At 36.4% G+C, this 16,901-nt stretch overlaps 1 protein-coding gene across 1 annotated transcript; it reads left to right on the forward strand.

The window, feature by feature from the left end:
• Positions 1-4,320: 4,320 nt before the first annotated feature.
• LOC113694190 (DNA-directed RNA polymerases IV and V subunit 2) lies at positions 4,321-12,573 on the forward strand. The gene is made up of 8 exons (XM_072055877.1): positions 4,321-4,456; positions 5,446-5,964; positions 6,827-7,039; positions 7,811-8,715; positions 9,036-9,327; positions 10,008-10,955; positions 11,655-11,926; positions 12,040-12,573. Exons 2-8 carry the CDS (start codon positions 5,458-5,460, stop codon positions 12,539-12,541), a joined length of 3,639 nt encoding a protein of 1,212 aa, XP_071911978.1. The 5' UTR covers positions 4,321-4,456; positions 5,446-5,457; the 3' UTR covers positions 12,542-12,573.
• Positions 12,574-16,901: the final 4,328 nt, after the last annotated feature.

Genomic DNA, 16,901 nt, shown 5'->3' on the forward strand with positions numbered 1-16,901 from the left:
AAAATCGGCTTGTTACAAAAATTGAATGGGGACTGGTGTAGAAATGAGTAGGAAATTGAAAAAGAATTGTGTAATCACTATAGGGAACTTTTCACTCCTACAAAGCCTGGAGAATTTGATGAGATTCTACAAAGAATACCTTGCACTATTTCCAGTCTGATGAATGAGTAGTTAATTAAACAAGTAGAAGAGACGGAAATTCAACAAGCTTTGTTCTCTATGTTCCCAAACAAAGCCCCAGGTGTAGATGGTATGTCTCCCTTGTTTTTCCAAAACTATTGGCCCATCATTAAAGTTGATGTTATCAAAGCCATTAGCAGTTTTTTTCATAGTAGAAATTTGCTTAAATATGTCAATGAGACCATCATATCTCTAATTCCAAAAATTGATAATCCAGTGAAGTTAATCAATTTCAGACCTATTAGCCTGTGTACAGTGCTGTATAAAGTCATATAAAAAATACTGGCTAATAGACTGAAAAGGGAATTAAAGCACTGTATTAGTTCCTCTCAATCTGCTTTTATCCCAAGGAGACAAATTCTGGATAACGTTTTTATTGCTCATGAAATTTTACATTTCCTGAAAAATAAGAGAAAAGGTAAGGTAGGCTTCATGACCTTAAAACTTGACATGTCTAAAGCCTATGATAGGATAGAATGGAGATTTCTTGGGAGACTGATGATGCATATGGGATTTTGTCCCACTTTTGTTAAATGAATCATGGTTTGTATTTCCACTGTTTCTTATTCCTTTAACCTGAATGGACAATAAGTAGGACATGTCACTCCTACAAGATGGCTACGTCAAGGTGACCTCCTATCCCTATATTTGTTCATTATATGTGCCAAAGGGCTGTCTAACTTACTCAAGAAAGCTGTGGAAGCAAAAGAAATCACTAGCATAAAAATTTGTAAAGATAGCCCCATGGTCTCTCACTTGTTCTTTGCAGACGATTCTCTTTTGTGTTGCAAAGCAAGCAAGCAGGAAGCTATGAAGGTGAAGGAAATCCTTGAACAATATGGACAAGCTTCTGGATAAGCTATTAATTTTGACAAATCAGCAATGTGTTTCAGCAGGACCACTCCAAGCCAGTCAAGATTGGAGATAAGTGAAGCGTTGGACAACATGAGGGAGGCGTCCAGTGGAAATACTTAGGCCTGCCAATGAATATAGGGAGGTCAAAGAACCAGGTATTCGGATATCTTAAGAATAAAATCACTAGCAAGACGCAAGGGTAGAAGCAGAAGACTCTAAGTCAAGGAGGGAAAGAGGTCCTGATCAAATATGTGCTCATAGCAATGCCAACATATATTATGTCTTGCTTTAAATTATCCAAAGAACTGTGTAAGGAAATCTGTTCTAGAATTGCTAGATTCTGGTGAGGGAATAGAGATAAGAACAACAAGATTCACTAGGTTAGTTGGAGAAAGCTCTTATATGTCAAAGGGAAAGGGGACTGGGCTTTAGAGATTTGGAAGCTTTCAATTTGGCTCTGCTTGCAAAGCAAATTTGGAGATTTCTTACAGCTCCAAATTTGTTAGTAAGTAGAGTATTGAAAGCTAAATATATGAAAGAGGTTAGGTGGCTAGAGAAGAAACCTTCCAACTCTGTTTCTTGGTGTTGAAAAAGCATCGATAATGGTGGTGAACTACTACGAGAAGGACTATGGAAAAGAGTGGGAGGTGGAAGGACAGTGGAAATCTGGCAGGATAAATGGGTCATTGGAGCAGAAAATGGAAAAGTCTTAGCAACAAAACCTGTCCACTGTCAGCAGAGGAATGTCAATGAGTTGATTGAGGGAAGGAAGTGGAACATAGATTGTCTATAGCAATGGTTCAGTGAACATGATATTGAACGCATTGTTAGTAAACCCCTTAGTTTATACAGCAAAAGAGATAGACTTTTCTAGAAACACACCAAATTTGGGATGTACACAGTAAAATCAGGATACACTATGGCAAAAGTGGAGGTAGTTCCCCAAAACAGAACGAAGGAATCAAGAGCAGAAACTAGTTGGCAAATCAGAAAACATACTGTATGGAAGAAGTTGTGGAGCCTTAACTTGAAGATGAGGCTGAAACACTTTTTGTGGAGGAGCTTGCAGAACAGCTTACCAGTGAATGAATCCATATATAGAAGAATAGGAAAGGGAAACAGTATATACAACTGCTATGGAGAGGCAGCTGAAACCACTGAGCATATATTTTTCTTCTACACAAAAGCCAAAATGATATGGAAAATAGCGCTTGTCCGGTGGGAGGGAATAACTGAACTACAAAGTAACCTATGGAGATGATGGAAAGTAGTGATGTAATCAGCCAATAAGGACCAAGGACAAGACAGAATCAACCTCACATTAAACATTCTATGGCATATCTGGAAGGCACGAAACAATATGGTATTCCACTGGGAAAACAAGAAGGCAAAGCAGATTGTTGATAAAGCACAGTAGGAATGGATCGAGTATGAAAATGAAACAATGGCAAATGCAGGAAACAAGGCCACTCCAGAAGTTGGCAGGCAATCAAAATAAATACAGATGCAGTAATATCAGCCAAAATGGTAAGAACAAGTTTGGGGATCAAAACCAGGAACTGGTCGGGAAAGATTGTGAAAGTAAAAGGAATATCTGAACGCAAGAGAGGAGTAGCAAGCAAAGAAGAAGCACTAACAATTAGAAGTGCTCTAGTAATGGCAAAGAATGCAGGTTGGACTAATATTGAAGTCCAAATAGATTGCAAAGGTGTAGTGGACGAAATCAACACAGGCAATGTTCAAGACAACAGCATAGAAATAGTCCTGGAGGACATTGGTAACCTTAGACAGGATTTTGAGTGTTGCAAATTCTCTTTTGTTCCTAGAGCTGGAAATGGTTGTAGCCATAGCCTGGCACAATTTGGCGGTCAAACTAGTTAAAGATATCGAATAGGAAAATAACTTCCCAACATGGTTGATAGATCTAGCAAGAAAAGATATGGGGATAGTTACCTCTTTTTGTAATTAGCTCTTGTATTATCAAGTGTTAATAGATATAAAAATGTTGACGTTTGTTGGAAAAAAAATTAGTCCATTGACTGTTGTGTTTCTAATCAGCATTTCATTGACTAAATCATGTTATTTATTAGGCTTAAATTAGAATTTTTTTTTGGCTAATAAACCATTTGGCATTAGATAATAGTTCCAATCTTGTAAGTTTTTAACATTGGTTTGAGCTTTTAAGTGTTCATTGTACTTTCTTTTTTCTTTTTTTCCCTTCAAAGTTGCTTGAAATTTTGTTAAGTTGATTTTTTTTTATTTTTGGTTTCTTTTCTTTTTTTGGATTGGGATGAAACATTTTTTACTTGAAAATGTTGCTTGAAATTTTCTTAATTTTCTTAAGTTTATTGAACATTTTTAATGATGACGTTGAAGTTAATTGTAAGCTGCACCTTATCTTGATAATGAAGACATTTAGAGATTAGGATTCTCGGCATACACTAAAGTTGGCAGAGTTAGCAATATGATGATGAAAATTTTTTAAGCTTATATATAAGTTGGCAATTTGATTATGATAGTTATTTCTTGGAATTGCTTGAACATTTTGAAGATTGTTTGTGGAAATTATGATACAATATTTATTTAGTTATTGTGTTTAGTTGATTTTTTTTGGATTAGGAATTTGTAATCAATTTTTGATTCGTTTACTTCTTGTATTTAGTTGATTTTTTGGACAAGGAAGTTGTGATCAATTTTCGAGTTGTTTGTGTAAATTATGGTTATGTGTTGGTGTTTACCATTTCGGATCTTAGGGATCTTTGGATTTTTTAACCATATAACGTTATTCGCCAAAAAGAAAAATGACACAAAACCGGTGAACCGGTCGGCTGAACCGATCAAACCAGAAAAATTATAAATCGACCACATCTCCGGTTCACTTAGCCATTCGATTTTAAAACACTGATTTTATTACTATTTTTCATGTATTTTGAACGAATTAAATATAATTATTATTTAAAATTTTGTGGTATACTTTTTAATGAACTATTACTTTTTAATGTTGTGTATATTAAATTTACTTTACAATTTGATAATTATAGTAATTATATTAAAGAAATTAAAGAGTAATAAACGAGTTTGAATTAAACCTCAATTAGGCTAAAAATCGAAATATTTTATAAATTAAATATGAGTATCATATTTATCTACCCATATCTCATGGCCAAAGGTTAAAAGTGTTACTATTAATTAGATGAAATAGGTACATTAAACAAATGTTAATGCCAAACCCAATAAATGTACGGTCTGTAAATCAGAGTATCAGAAAAGTTAACCGATCAAAGCATTTGGCCTTTCACTTCACTCCACTTCACTTCCTTTGTCTTTCTGCAAAAAGCGGTTCTTTTTTCGTTTTCGATTTTGATCATATTCTCCATTGCCAAAACCTTCATCAAAATTAGAAAGCTTCGATTTTTATAGTGTAAGTATACCTCTGATCTTCTTCTCTTTCAACTTTCACTTGGGTTTTTCTGAAATTCTTTGGGTGAAGATGGTAATGTTTTGTTCTCTGGCTTCAATGGCATCTGCTTTCTGAGTTTTTCTTCCTTTTCTTTTAATTTTTTCTGGCTTGTTTTTGTTTGTGCCAAATTTGCAATGCAGTCAGTAATCACTAATAGGAAAAAATGTTTGTAACTTTAATCTACTATCTACGGAAAATTCTCTGCCTTCTTTTTTTGGTTTCATTTTATCTCTATGTTGCTGCGGAAGCCTGAAAATGAGCAAAGAAATTTGGGGAAACTCTTTAAATATCATGCATGTTGATGGTTTTCGTTTTCTTTTTGAGGAGTTTAACTTGTGGGGCTTATGGTTGTCTGGGAAAGTAAAGCCGAAGACCTTGCATTGTTGCTTGTCCTAAGAAAAATGAGGCTGCTGTATTTTATTTTAAGGTTTTTTTTAGCAGGTATTTTGATAATGTAAACTTGTTGCTTTGGGCTAGGAAAAGAAGGTACGGTTTTAGGACCCCTTTTGAGGAAAAAGAGAATGCAAGACCAAGAAGCAAAAGAATAGAATAAAATAGCAACGGCTTCGGTTTCTTAGGACCTTCTTGAAAAAATGAACAATGCACAACCTGCGATCCTCAAAAGTTAATAAAATAGAACAGAGTCGGAAAATTTTGCTCCTAAATGTGTTTTCGAAGAGCTATATTTCAATATAAGTAGATGGAAATAGAAGGAAAATTTTGGTAAAAAAAAATTAGAGGGAAAAAAGATTTTGTTCTGACTACTGGTTGAAAGATTTGATTATAATAATTTGATTTTCAACTCTGCCCTGTGTTTTGTTAGTAGGAAGACCATATTTTGCCCAATTTGGCTGATTCTACTTCTGGTTGTGACATTAGAAATTTAATCATTGTGAATGCAGAATTTGACGTGCGCTTTTCTGATTTCTTTCTGCTTTGAATTATAACAGATTTTGATTCTAATGGATGTGCCTGACGCCAGAAAAGATCCAGGAATTGGGAGCAGCAAAGATAAGTTATCAGACGAAACTTTACTGATGGATATTGATGACATTGACTTTGATGATTTCGATGATATGCTGAATTCTGTCACCCTACAAGAATTGGGTGAAGATTTTTTGAAGAAATTTTGCAAGAAGGCAGCAACTGCCTTCTTTGAACAGTATGGTCTAATTAGTCATCAGATTAATTCATACAACAATTTTGTCAAGTATGGGATCCAACAAATGTTTGACTCTGTTGGAGAGATTGTGGTTGAGCCAGGGTTTGACCCTTCCAAGAGAGGTGACGGCGAATGGAAATATGCCTCCATAAAGTTTGGCAAGGTCATCCTTGATAAGCCAGACTTTTGGACAGGCGACAAGTTCTTTGGAGATGGTGGAAAAGAGTACCTGAAGTTTCTTCCTTGTCATGCTAGGCTTCAGAGCATGACTTATTCCGCTAGGATAAAAGTGGAGACTCATGTTCAGGTTAGTCATTCACTTGGGTGTTATAATTTAATTAACTCGGATCTAAATGTGGTGTGTAGAATTTCATTTCCTCTAGTTTACGCTGTTGATCTTCCATTTCATATGTGTTGGTAGAAGTTGGTACATGTATCTTGTCATTGATGCATATCAACTAATATTTGCACCAAATTTCCAATTTGTGCCTGTTGGGTGCCATCTCAAGCTTTAATTTGAAGAATATTCTTAATATGGTTTGTAAAATTTCTTGTAAAGCAATTTCATTTTCTAATACTCTACATGTCTTTGATCCCTAGTGGTGACAGGAAATTGGAAATGGTAATTTTAACTCTTAATAGATCTTGCCATGCTAAGTGCCTAGTAACGCTTTGGTAGAGTCTCTTTGTTGATTTACTCATAAATTTTGAAGATTAAATAGCTCATAGTCCCTCACCTGTACTATGAAGAACGCAAATCTGCAGTGATTATGAAATGGCAAGGAGTTCTGGAAATAATTTATTTTTCCTTTGCTTATCTGTCTGATGACATCATTGCAGGAGTCACTTTCATTTTGTTGTGGTTTTCAATAAATGATTGATTTAAATTTTCTGCTTGTTTTGGTTTTCTTCCATGATGTTAATTTATTAATACCTAAAAGAAGATTAGTAGCTTAGACAGTGTCAGTATGACTTTTATTTACACAAGCATTCTGTATACAAATTACTTCTAAACTGAGACTATTAGTTGACTCTGCAAAGATACTAAAATGGTTCCATTCCTACTACTTCACCACAAAATTGGCAGAGGCCATTCGTCTTCAACAATAACCTTTCTTTTTATTGTAGCTCTTTGACTTTGATGTGTTTTGAATTTGGTAATCACTTAGGTTTACACCAAGAAGCTTCTAGCAAGTGACAAGGCAAAAACTGGAAGGGCAGTACATATAGAGAATGAGTGTGAGAAGGAGGAGAAGAGAGAGGTCATAATAGGGAGGCTTCCTGTTATGGTGAGATCCGACTTATGTTGGATGAATGGAGTTGAAAAGGATGATTGCGAATTTGACCATGGTGGTTACTTTATTATAAAGGGTGCTGAAAAGGTGAGTAGCATTCTCTGCTTTTCCTGTCCAGTATAGTGTTTCTAACAGTCTATGCCACTCTTTTAAATATGTAATAGTTGTCCTGCTCGACCAACTAGTTAGATCTCTGAATTTATTGCACCGAAAAATCTCACTACGAAGGAGCATGAATAGATGAAAATGGAGAAATGACAACGATCTATAGTAAATGGATCCTTTAAACTTGTAAAGGGCTGGAACAACGATCTATAGTACGGAATAGAAAGCTAGTTATCCTCATTATATAGTTGGCATTAGAAATTATAGTGAAAGATGAAGTCTTGCCACAAAAAGTATTACTAGCATGCTAAGATGTACTTGCTCTTTACTCGGACAGGGCTTGTTGTTTGAGGCCATGTGTATGTTTTGTCCTCCTAAATCTTGCTGTTCTTTGTTGACTGTTGTTCAATTTCTTCTGGGACAAAAGATTACCCCTACTGATTCCTTGTGTTTCATCTTTACTTTATCTGTTAGTCTCATGCGTTTGAGATTCTTTTGCAGAGTAAACAGAGAATACTTTTAAGTCAGTTGTGAAATCTAAAAGCTTTTCTTTTTGAGATCTTAGTAATTTCCAGTACAATGATTAGCCTTTTGTTTTGCATCATTGACCAATGTAGAGCAAAACCAACAACAACCATCTTTCCATTGAGCATTTTGGGCGAGTCTTTGAATAAAATTTCATTGCTCAAGGCCATTTTCAGCAGTTGTTTGTAGATATTTGGGTACTAGATGTCCTAAAATATTTTCTTTTAGACATTTGTTGCACAGGAGCAAATTTGCTTGACAAGACTTTGGCTCTCATGTGTCCCGTGCTGGACTGTTTCTTACCGTCCGGTTGCAAGAAGGAAGAGAGTCTATCTGAAGCTAGTTGATGAATCAAAATTTGCAAATCTCATCGGAGGACAAAGGGTTCTTTCTGTTTATTTTGTCATTGCCGAAATGCCTGTATGGATACTATTTTTCGCCCTTGGTGCATCTTCTGATAGAGAGGTGGTAGATTTGATTGATCTGAACATTGAAGACACCAAGATTGCTAATATACTAACTGGCTCGATTTATTATGCTGATACTAAATTTGAGGATGCTGATCTTAAATGTAAAGGAGGCTTCCGTAAAGGCAGGAATGCTCTAGACTATGTTCAGATGCTTCTGAATAACTGCAAATACCCTCCTGCTGAGTCCGTGGAAGAATGCATCAGCAATCTACTGTTTCCAAATTTAACTGGATTCAAACAGAAAGCCTGCTTCCTTGGGTATATGGTGAAGTGTCTGTTGGAAGCCTATACTGGGCGAAGAAAAGTTGACAACCGGGATGACTTCAGAAACAAGAGATTGGAGTTGGCTTCTGAGCTACTGGAGAGGGAGCTGAAAGTACACCTCAAGCATGTTGAGAGGTGTATGGTTAAGGCTATGCAAAGAGATCTCTATGGAGATCGTAGCCTGCAGAGCATTGAACATTATCTGGATGCATCAATCATTTCAAATGGTCTCTCAAGGGCATTTTCAACGGGAGCATGGTCCCATCCTTATAAGAAGGAAAGGGTTTCTGGAGTTGTAGCATCCCTTCGGCGAACAAATCCATTGCAGATGACTGCTGACATGAGGAAAACACGGCAGCAGGTTTCATACATCGGAAAAGTTGGTGATGCTAGATATCCGTGAGAACCAGAACTCATCTAAGATTTTTCCTTATGAATTACTTTCAGCTTCTCATCTAGTAGAAAGCATAAATGCGTGCTAAAATGTTTCTAAAACTTATAATTTGATTCAGACTCTGGCTAAGCTAATCTTTATGCACGCTGGTAGAGAGTTACTTTTATTCAATTGCTAATAGTTTTCTTGCATACTTTTATTAACATTCTAAAGCCATGCACTATTTCTATTTTCTTCTTTCTGCCTGTCCACTCTCAGGGCATCTGTAATTTCTTGCTTTGATCTGAGTTATTAATTTTAAAAATGGTTAAAACTGATGACGCAGGCACTGTTCACACTGGGGAAAGATATGCTTCCTCTCTACTCCAGATGGAGAAAATTGTGGGTTGGTTAAAAACTTGGCCAGCTTGGGTCTTGTCAGCACAAAAGTGTTGGAACCTCTTATTGAAAGATTGCTCAATTGTGGTCTGAAACAATTGGTAGATCATGCTTCATCATTGGTACATGGAGAGCACAAGATATTTTTGGATGGGGATTGGATTGGAACATGCAAGGATTCTGCTTTTTTTGTAGCAGAATTAAGGAGTAAGCGTCGGAACAAGGAGATCCCACCACAGGTAATTTCCATAGTCTAAGCTTGTTTCAGAATATTTTGGGATGCTGATAGAACAATAATGTAGACTGTTTATATGATATGCAATTGTTTCAATTTCCCTCGAGAACCTTTCATGCCACTATCTGAGCAAAAATATATTGATCCTTTGTCTTGCCTTATAATCTTACTTCTTTTTAAACAACAGATAGCTACCTAGGTAGAAATGCTAGATACTCTTAGATATTATCGCTTGATTTATGTGTTGATGCAATTACTGTCTTTCTGCTCCATTTCCCTTGTTTTGGTCAATAGTTGCTTCATCTGACCAAAGACGAAAAACATATGTATACTAATCTGAAGTATGTATACTTGTAGTCATAATAAGTCTTCTTTTCGGTCTGAATCATCTCATAGTGACAAGCCATTTAATGTTATTGAGCTTTACAATGTGCTAAGCAGCCTTTTTCTCCGCTGTCAACATAATTATACCTATTTTACTTTCATGTTGTCTGATGGTTTTTTGTTTATGTTGTAGTGTTTTTGGATTTAGACTAAGTTGTTAAGTGAACTTCATTTTATCCTTTGAATAAAGCGGGCCTAGTTTCAGTAGCCTTCTTTAGTGGCTATTTGCATGCTTTGACTGCCCACAAATCTCTCTAGTGTTTATCCTGGACTGAGCTGTTGTTTTTTATTTTCTTGCAGGTGGAAATTAAAAGAGATGAACATCATGGAGAAATTCGTATATTTTCTGATGCTGGAAGGGTTCTTCGTCCTCTCCTAGTAGTTGAGAATCTGAAAAAGATCAAAGATTTGAAAGGGGAAAACTATTCATTTCAGTCTCTTTTGGACAAAGGAATAATTGAACTTATTGGACCTGAAGAGGAAGAAGATTGTCCAACTGCTTGGGCAATTGACTATCTGTATACTGGAAACAGAGAGAACCCTTCCATGAAATACACACATTGTGAACTGGACATGTCATTTTTACTTGGTCTAAGCTGTGGAATAATCCCATATGCAAACCACGATCACGCACGAAGGGTCCTGTACCAATCTGAGAAGCACTCTCAGCAGGCCATTGGGTTTTCCACCACAAACCCAAGTATCAGGGTTGATACAAATATTCATCAATTGTATTATCCCCAGAGGCCATTGTTCTGTACAATGCTTTCAGATTGTCTGTGGAAGCCTGCCTATCCTCGTCATAGAGGAATGTTGCCACGACCTGAATACTATAATGGACAATGTGCTATAGTGGCAGTCAATGTTCACCTTGGTTACAATCAGGAGGATTCCTTGGTGATGAATCGTGCTTCACTAGAGCGTGGCATGTTCCGCTCCGAGCATATAAGAAGCTACAAGTCAGACATAGATGAGAAGCATAACTTAGGAAAGAAGCATAAGTCTGAGGACGAGGTAAAGTTTGGAAAGATGCCAAGTAAAATCGGGCGCGTTGACAGCCTTGATGATGATGGTTTCCCATTCATCGGTGCTAGCCTTCAAACTGGTGATATAGTCATCGGTAAGTATTCAGAATCTGGGGCTGATCATAGTGTGAAACTGAAGCACACTGAAAGAGGCATGGTTCAGAAGGTTGTACTGTCAGCTGATGATGATGGCAAGAACTTTGCTGTGGTATCTCTGAGGCAGGTATATAATATTTAGGTCTATCCATATTTGGTGTCATCCATATTTGGTCCATCCATATTCGGTGTCATGCCAAGAAAAGAAACAAAAAGTTGGTGGTTTAAGTGTTTGATACACAATGTCGGAGAGCATTGCCTTAGCAGCATTCCCTAGATTTCACTGTCAGCAAGCCTGTCACATGGCTTAGTACTTTTTCTCATGGCACTAGAGCTGCAGATGATGAGACTCAATGCCTTTAGGGGAGTATATAGAAGCTAGAGTAGAACTGAAATCGCTCTTTTATCATCCGTAGGGACTGTCCCTCATGAGCTTGTTTATTTCCTCTTTCTATGATCATATATATATATATATATATATATATATATATATATATATTGGTAAGTTCTATGATCATATAATTCATAATTGGTAATAAAGTAGTGGAAGATTTGTCTTTTAACACTTATTTTTTCCACTTTAACTTTGCTTGTTGGTTAGCTTCTCGACTGTTGAATTTTGAATTGCAGACGTTGGAATCAAATCATCATTTCCCTTGTATGTTTTAAATGCTTTTGAAATATATAGGGCTGGAAGACTGTGTATGATACTATATTAGCAGATGTAATTTGGTTTCGAGTTACAAAATACTCTTTTTCTCAATGATCATGTTTTAGTTTTGCATTTATAATTTGCTTTTAGGCTAAGAATGAGTACGGTTTTCAGGTTCGTTCTCCATGTCTGGGTGACAAATTTTCAAGCATGCATGGACAGAAGGGTGTTCTGGGTTTCCTGGAATCCCAGGAGAATTTTCCGTTTACTGCACAAGGGATAGTTCCAGATATTGTGATTAATCCACATGCATTTCCTTCAAGGCAAACTCCTGGACAACTGTTAGAGGCTGCTTTGGCTAAGGGAATTGCTCTAGGAGGTGTGCAGAAATATGCCACACCTTTTTCTGCTTTATCTGTTGATGCTGTAACAGACCAACTCCACAGGTAATTTATCAGCAATATAAGAAAGTTATGCACGATCATTTGCACCCTGTATTTACTTTACTCTTGGTGCGCTGTGGCCTGTTCTGAGTTGCTTTTAATATTGCACATGGCAGGCTTGGATTTTCAAGGTGGGGAAATGAAAGAGTGTACAGTGGTCGAACAGGTGAAATGATTCATTCCATGGTTTTCATGGGTCCAACGTTCTATCAGCGCCTTATTCATATGGCTGAAGATAAAGTCAAATTTCGAAATACTGGACCCGTCCATCCACTCACTCGTCAGCCGGTGGCAGACAGGAAGCGATTTGGTGGGATAAAATTTGGTGAGATGGAGCGAGATTGCCTTATAGCCCATGGTGCTGCATCCAATCTGCATGAACGCCTCTTCACTCTCAGCGATTCCTCAGAGATGCATATCTGTCGCAAATGCAAGAGTATGGCAAACGTAATCCAAAGGTCAGTGTTTGGTGGGCGGAAGATTCGTGGCCCTTTTTGCCGGTTCTGTGAGTCTGCTGAAGACATTGTTAAGGTGAATGTGCCTTACGGCGCCAAGTTGCTCAGCCAGGAGCTTTTCAGCATGGGCATATCTCTGAAGTTTGATGCCGAGTTGTGTTGAGCTCTATCCATTGTCTTCTAGGTCCTGTAAAAGTTCACGAATTTCTGTAAATTTTTCAGTTTCAGATCAAGGGTAAGGTGCAATATCACAGCTTTTGGATGAAAAATTTTGTACATAGACTGAGAGAAGTACTTCCTCTCCCAAGCACAAGCAAGCACTCATGTTCTGATTTAGAAAAATTGGTAGTAAAACAAAAAAGGTGCAGTCCGGATAAGCAATTTCCTTCTGTAATTGCTAGTCTGCAGTTGTGCTATTATATGCCTGGCTCATTTATCAAACCCTGTGCATTTGGTAGGTTTAGTTTCAGTGCATCTGTTGCTTACATGGTGGTTATAATGTAATATGGGATTGAACTTGGTGATGATCAGTGTCTATGATCACTGGTTGAAGACGTTAACAAAGAGCCACCTCTAACCTGTATTGTCTTTTACTTCTAATAATGATTTAACATCTTTCTGGTTTGATTATGTCAAATTTAAACACCTATCTTCCTGGTTTAATTATGTGAATCATAAACCCCAGCTTCAATCTTTATTACGCAGGAAGATTTCGTTGGTAGGGTAATCTGAGAGGGCATAAGATTCACGTATTTGTTAGTTGGCTGATGGATTCATTGCTCGAGACTTGAGTACCTTTGTCCAATCTTTGCCTTTCCTCATTCATATGAAACGTGAGCATCGTTTGCCTAGCTCATTCAAGCCAACACAAGTATGAAACTCATAGCAGAATGAAATTTGAGTCACTTGGAGAAAAGGAGCTGCTATTTTTTTTTTTTTTTAATCCTGAGCTTATCTATGTATATTCAACATGATTTGTTAATTTATATAATTTAGTTTCTTACCTAGTTAAACATACTCGGAGGAAAACCACTAGACGAAACAAAGATTACCACAAATTGTATATTTTCTCTCTTCGCTTTTATAAAGTCTCCATTATAGATACTAATTCTATGAGTCCCGTGCTGCGTTTCTCATGCAAAGCCACTCAAATAGGGCTAATTGCTCAGATTATAGGTGTGTAAAAAAAAAAGTCCACCAAATGTAGCTCTGTCAAATATGATGTCCTAAACTAGAGCTACCGTGCTTAGTAGCAATCAAAAAAAAATATATTTTTTTTTATCAGGTCAAGGCTGACAAGAATGAAATGAGAAATGAGAAAAGGGCGGACATTTTCTGAATCTTCTCCTTTTTTAATAATCACGAATGTGATTTTTACACCAAATCTAGCCGTTCATTTGAACGACTAGAATCAAACTTTAATTTATTTTACAAAAACCCCCTGCCATGACCCGCCAGCACGGCAGGGAACAACTTTTTTGAAAAAAAAATCGTCAACGGCTGCCACAATTGACCTGCCATTTTTTTGGAAAAAATAGTCAAATGTGACAGCCTTTGACCTGACAGATTCTTCAAGTGCAGGTTTTTTTTTTTTTTTTTTTTTTTGAATTGGTAGAATGGCTACTATGTTTAGGGATGGCAACGGGGGTGGGCACCTGCCCGCGGGGGGTCATTGGGGCGGGGCGGGGGAATTTTTTCCCCCGTTTAGAAATGGGGCGGGGGGTCGGTTGAAAAAATATATATATATATATATATGTACATAATTATATATATAATGATATTATCAATTATACTACTAATTATACATGTCTATTAATAAAAATTATTAATTATTTATACTAAATTTATTGATACATTTATGTTAAATTCCTAACCACACTTAATACAATAATACTTTTTTCTAGAAAAACACAATATTAATTTAGTGATTGTATTTGTATCAAAAATGAAAACTTGATTATTTTAGTTATATTTGTTTTATCATATTAGATTGTATTCAAATAACCTTTGTTTAATTATTTTTATGAGTTTCAATTGTGAAGTTACAATGAATAATAATTTAGTGATATGTTGATATTTTAGTACTTGATTATTTGTTCAAATTTAATTATAATGAAATTATATAATAAAATTTTTTAACCCCATGGGTGCCCCCGGGGGGAAGCGGGGTGGGGTGGGGGATGGGGCTGGGGCGGGTGGAATTAAAATGCAACGGGGCGGGGGTTGGGGGAGGTCTCACCTGCCCCACCCCCACCCCATTGCCACCCCTAACTATGTTGACTGTGTACGGTAGCCATCTAGCTTTTTTTTTTAAAAAAAAAATTGACCTGCCGTGGCCCGTCAGCACGGCAGGTATAGATTTGTACCTCCTCCCTGTCAGAGCTAATTTTGCCGAACTTTTTTTTTTTCCACATATAATATGAGGAATTAGAGCTCAAAAAAACTTCCGAGGAATCAAATAGAGCAAAAGTTGTGACTGAAACTACATTAGAAATTAGTCAAAAAGATATGTACTTGCAAGAAAAGTCCCATCCTCTTTGTTTAACTAGTAATAGTTCAGTACTTTGCATGTCTTTAGTTTTTAGATTCAGGATCAAAAGATTTTAAGGGGAAACAATTCTGTTCAAAATTCAACCTATTGGGATGTCAAAGCTCCAACTACTTTTTTCTATTAATTTGGGCAAAACACACTTTACTCCCTAGTGGTTTGGCGATTTTTCACATTACCTCCTATAGTTTCAAAAGCTATACATAACTCTCTTATAGTTTAGATTAAAATGTCAGAATGATGAAAATGATTATTTATAACGGAACCCATGAAAATGTCAAAATTACCCTTATTTAAAAACTAAAATGGCTAAATTGACAAAAATATATAAGCATGATATGCATGACACTCTAATTCTGTATGTTTAATGTTTTACTATATAACTCCCTATGATTTAGTATTTTACTATATAAACCCCTTATAACTTTAAAAATATATACATAACCCCCCATGGTTAATAAATAAATATTAACTTTACATAGGGGTACTTTTGACATTTTAGTTGACTCCATTATGTAATCCAAATTCCGTCATTTTGACACTTTAATCCAAACCGTGAGGGGGTTATGTATAGTTTCTGAAACCATATGGGGGTTATGTGAAAAAGCGCTAAATCAAACTGTATTTTGCCCATTAATTTTCTATTAAGGTACTAATCATGTTCCTGACCATTTCTTTTAAAAAATTTTTACCTTAGATATTTATGTATGGCTTCAAAGTTACAAATTTTTCCCAAATTTTGATGAATATATTTAGGCACAAGTATTAATTAGTAATAGCAGAGCTTTGAGATAGTGGGAGAAGACTTTTGAGATTCATTCTGCATAAGAACTTGTGGATTCATTGTTAAATATTGGTGATACATTGGTTATAGTTGATTTTTTATTCCCCTGGTTGTGGAGATTGCAAGGCTTTGCATCCCATCTTCGTCGACTGCAATGGAGATGTTCTTCCTCTGCTGCGGCTAGACCTTCTTCTGTGGAGTCAAGAGGCTGGTTTCCTTTTACTCCATAAATACTACTGAGTAGACAAGAATGCCCCTCTAATTCCTCATGGATCGTGCGCGATATTGTTTTCTGTCATTCTTAACTATTGGAATTGATAGAAGAACCAACTTTTGGCACTTTGGGAATCAAAAGTTTACATCTAATTATTGGAGGCTAAAAGTTCATCCGGACAAAAGTTCGAGCGCCCTTGGGACTTTTTGCCCATTCTAAAATTATCCCTAATTTTTAGTGTACAGCTATAATGGAAACAATGGTAAATTCAACTCAAGACCCTTAAACTATAGATATACTCCTAAAATTATCCTTCACATTTTAGTTCTTAAACTTCAAATATGGATGCTTTACCCCTAGAACTTGAAATTTATCCCGCTCTAATTCTTAAATTTGAGCACACTTGCTTACTATTCCATTAGTTTCGACAGTTTCTTAAGATGTATTTCATATTGTAGCGAGTGATATGTCCAAATCAAATTTAAGAACTATAATGGGATGGATTTCATACTTTACGGGGTAAAGTGTCCAAAACAAAATTTAATAACTAAATGGGAGCGCGTCAATATTTAAATAGTCTAAAGTGGTATTCAGCCGGGAGAACAAGCATGTTTCGAATCATGCCTTTATTCTTTGGCTAGCTTGCAGTATATGGCTAATTACAAATAATTAGCTGCTTGCTTGGGTGACGGAAGTAAATTTTGTCTGTCGTTAGCCTTTGGAGGCAGTAGAAAAAAATTAGCTAGCTTGTTTGAAGGCAGTAGAAAAAATGAAAGAAAATAAGTGGTGAAAATGAACAAATGAAAACAGGGCCAAAGGCCGTTTGTCTGGAGGCAGCAATACCTTCCTTTTTATAGCAGCACACGTAAATGTAAATAGGACATCTCAACTCCTAAGTCAGCCATGAAACTTAAATGGTAATAAGGAAAACATTAGCCACCAACTAGCTAGCTATAGCTTAGCATCAAGGAAAATGT

This window comes from Coffea arabica, chromosome 1e, assembly GCF_036785885.1.
Source record: "Coffea arabica cultivar ET-39 chromosome 1e, Coffea Arabica ET-39 HiFi, whole genome shotgun sequence".
Classification (NCBI taxonomy): domain Eukaryota; kingdom Viridiplantae; phylum Streptophyta; class Magnoliopsida; order Gentianales; family Rubiaceae; genus Coffea; species Coffea arabica.

Excerpts from the sequence above, each read along its gene's own strand:
- LOC113694190 (XM_072055877.1), top strand. The coding sequence starts at position 5,458 with ATGGATGTGCCTGACGCCAGAAAAGATCCAGGAATTGGGAGCAGCAAA. Across the intron at positions 9,328-10,007 it reads ACAAGGAGATCCCACCACAG|GTGGAAATTAAAAGAGATGA; the intron begins GTAATTTCCATA and ends ATTTTCTTGCAG. Across the intron at positions 11,927-12,039 it reads GTAACAGACCAACTCCACAG|GCTTGGATTTTCAAGGTGGG; the intron begins GTAATTTATCAG and ends TGCACATGGCAG.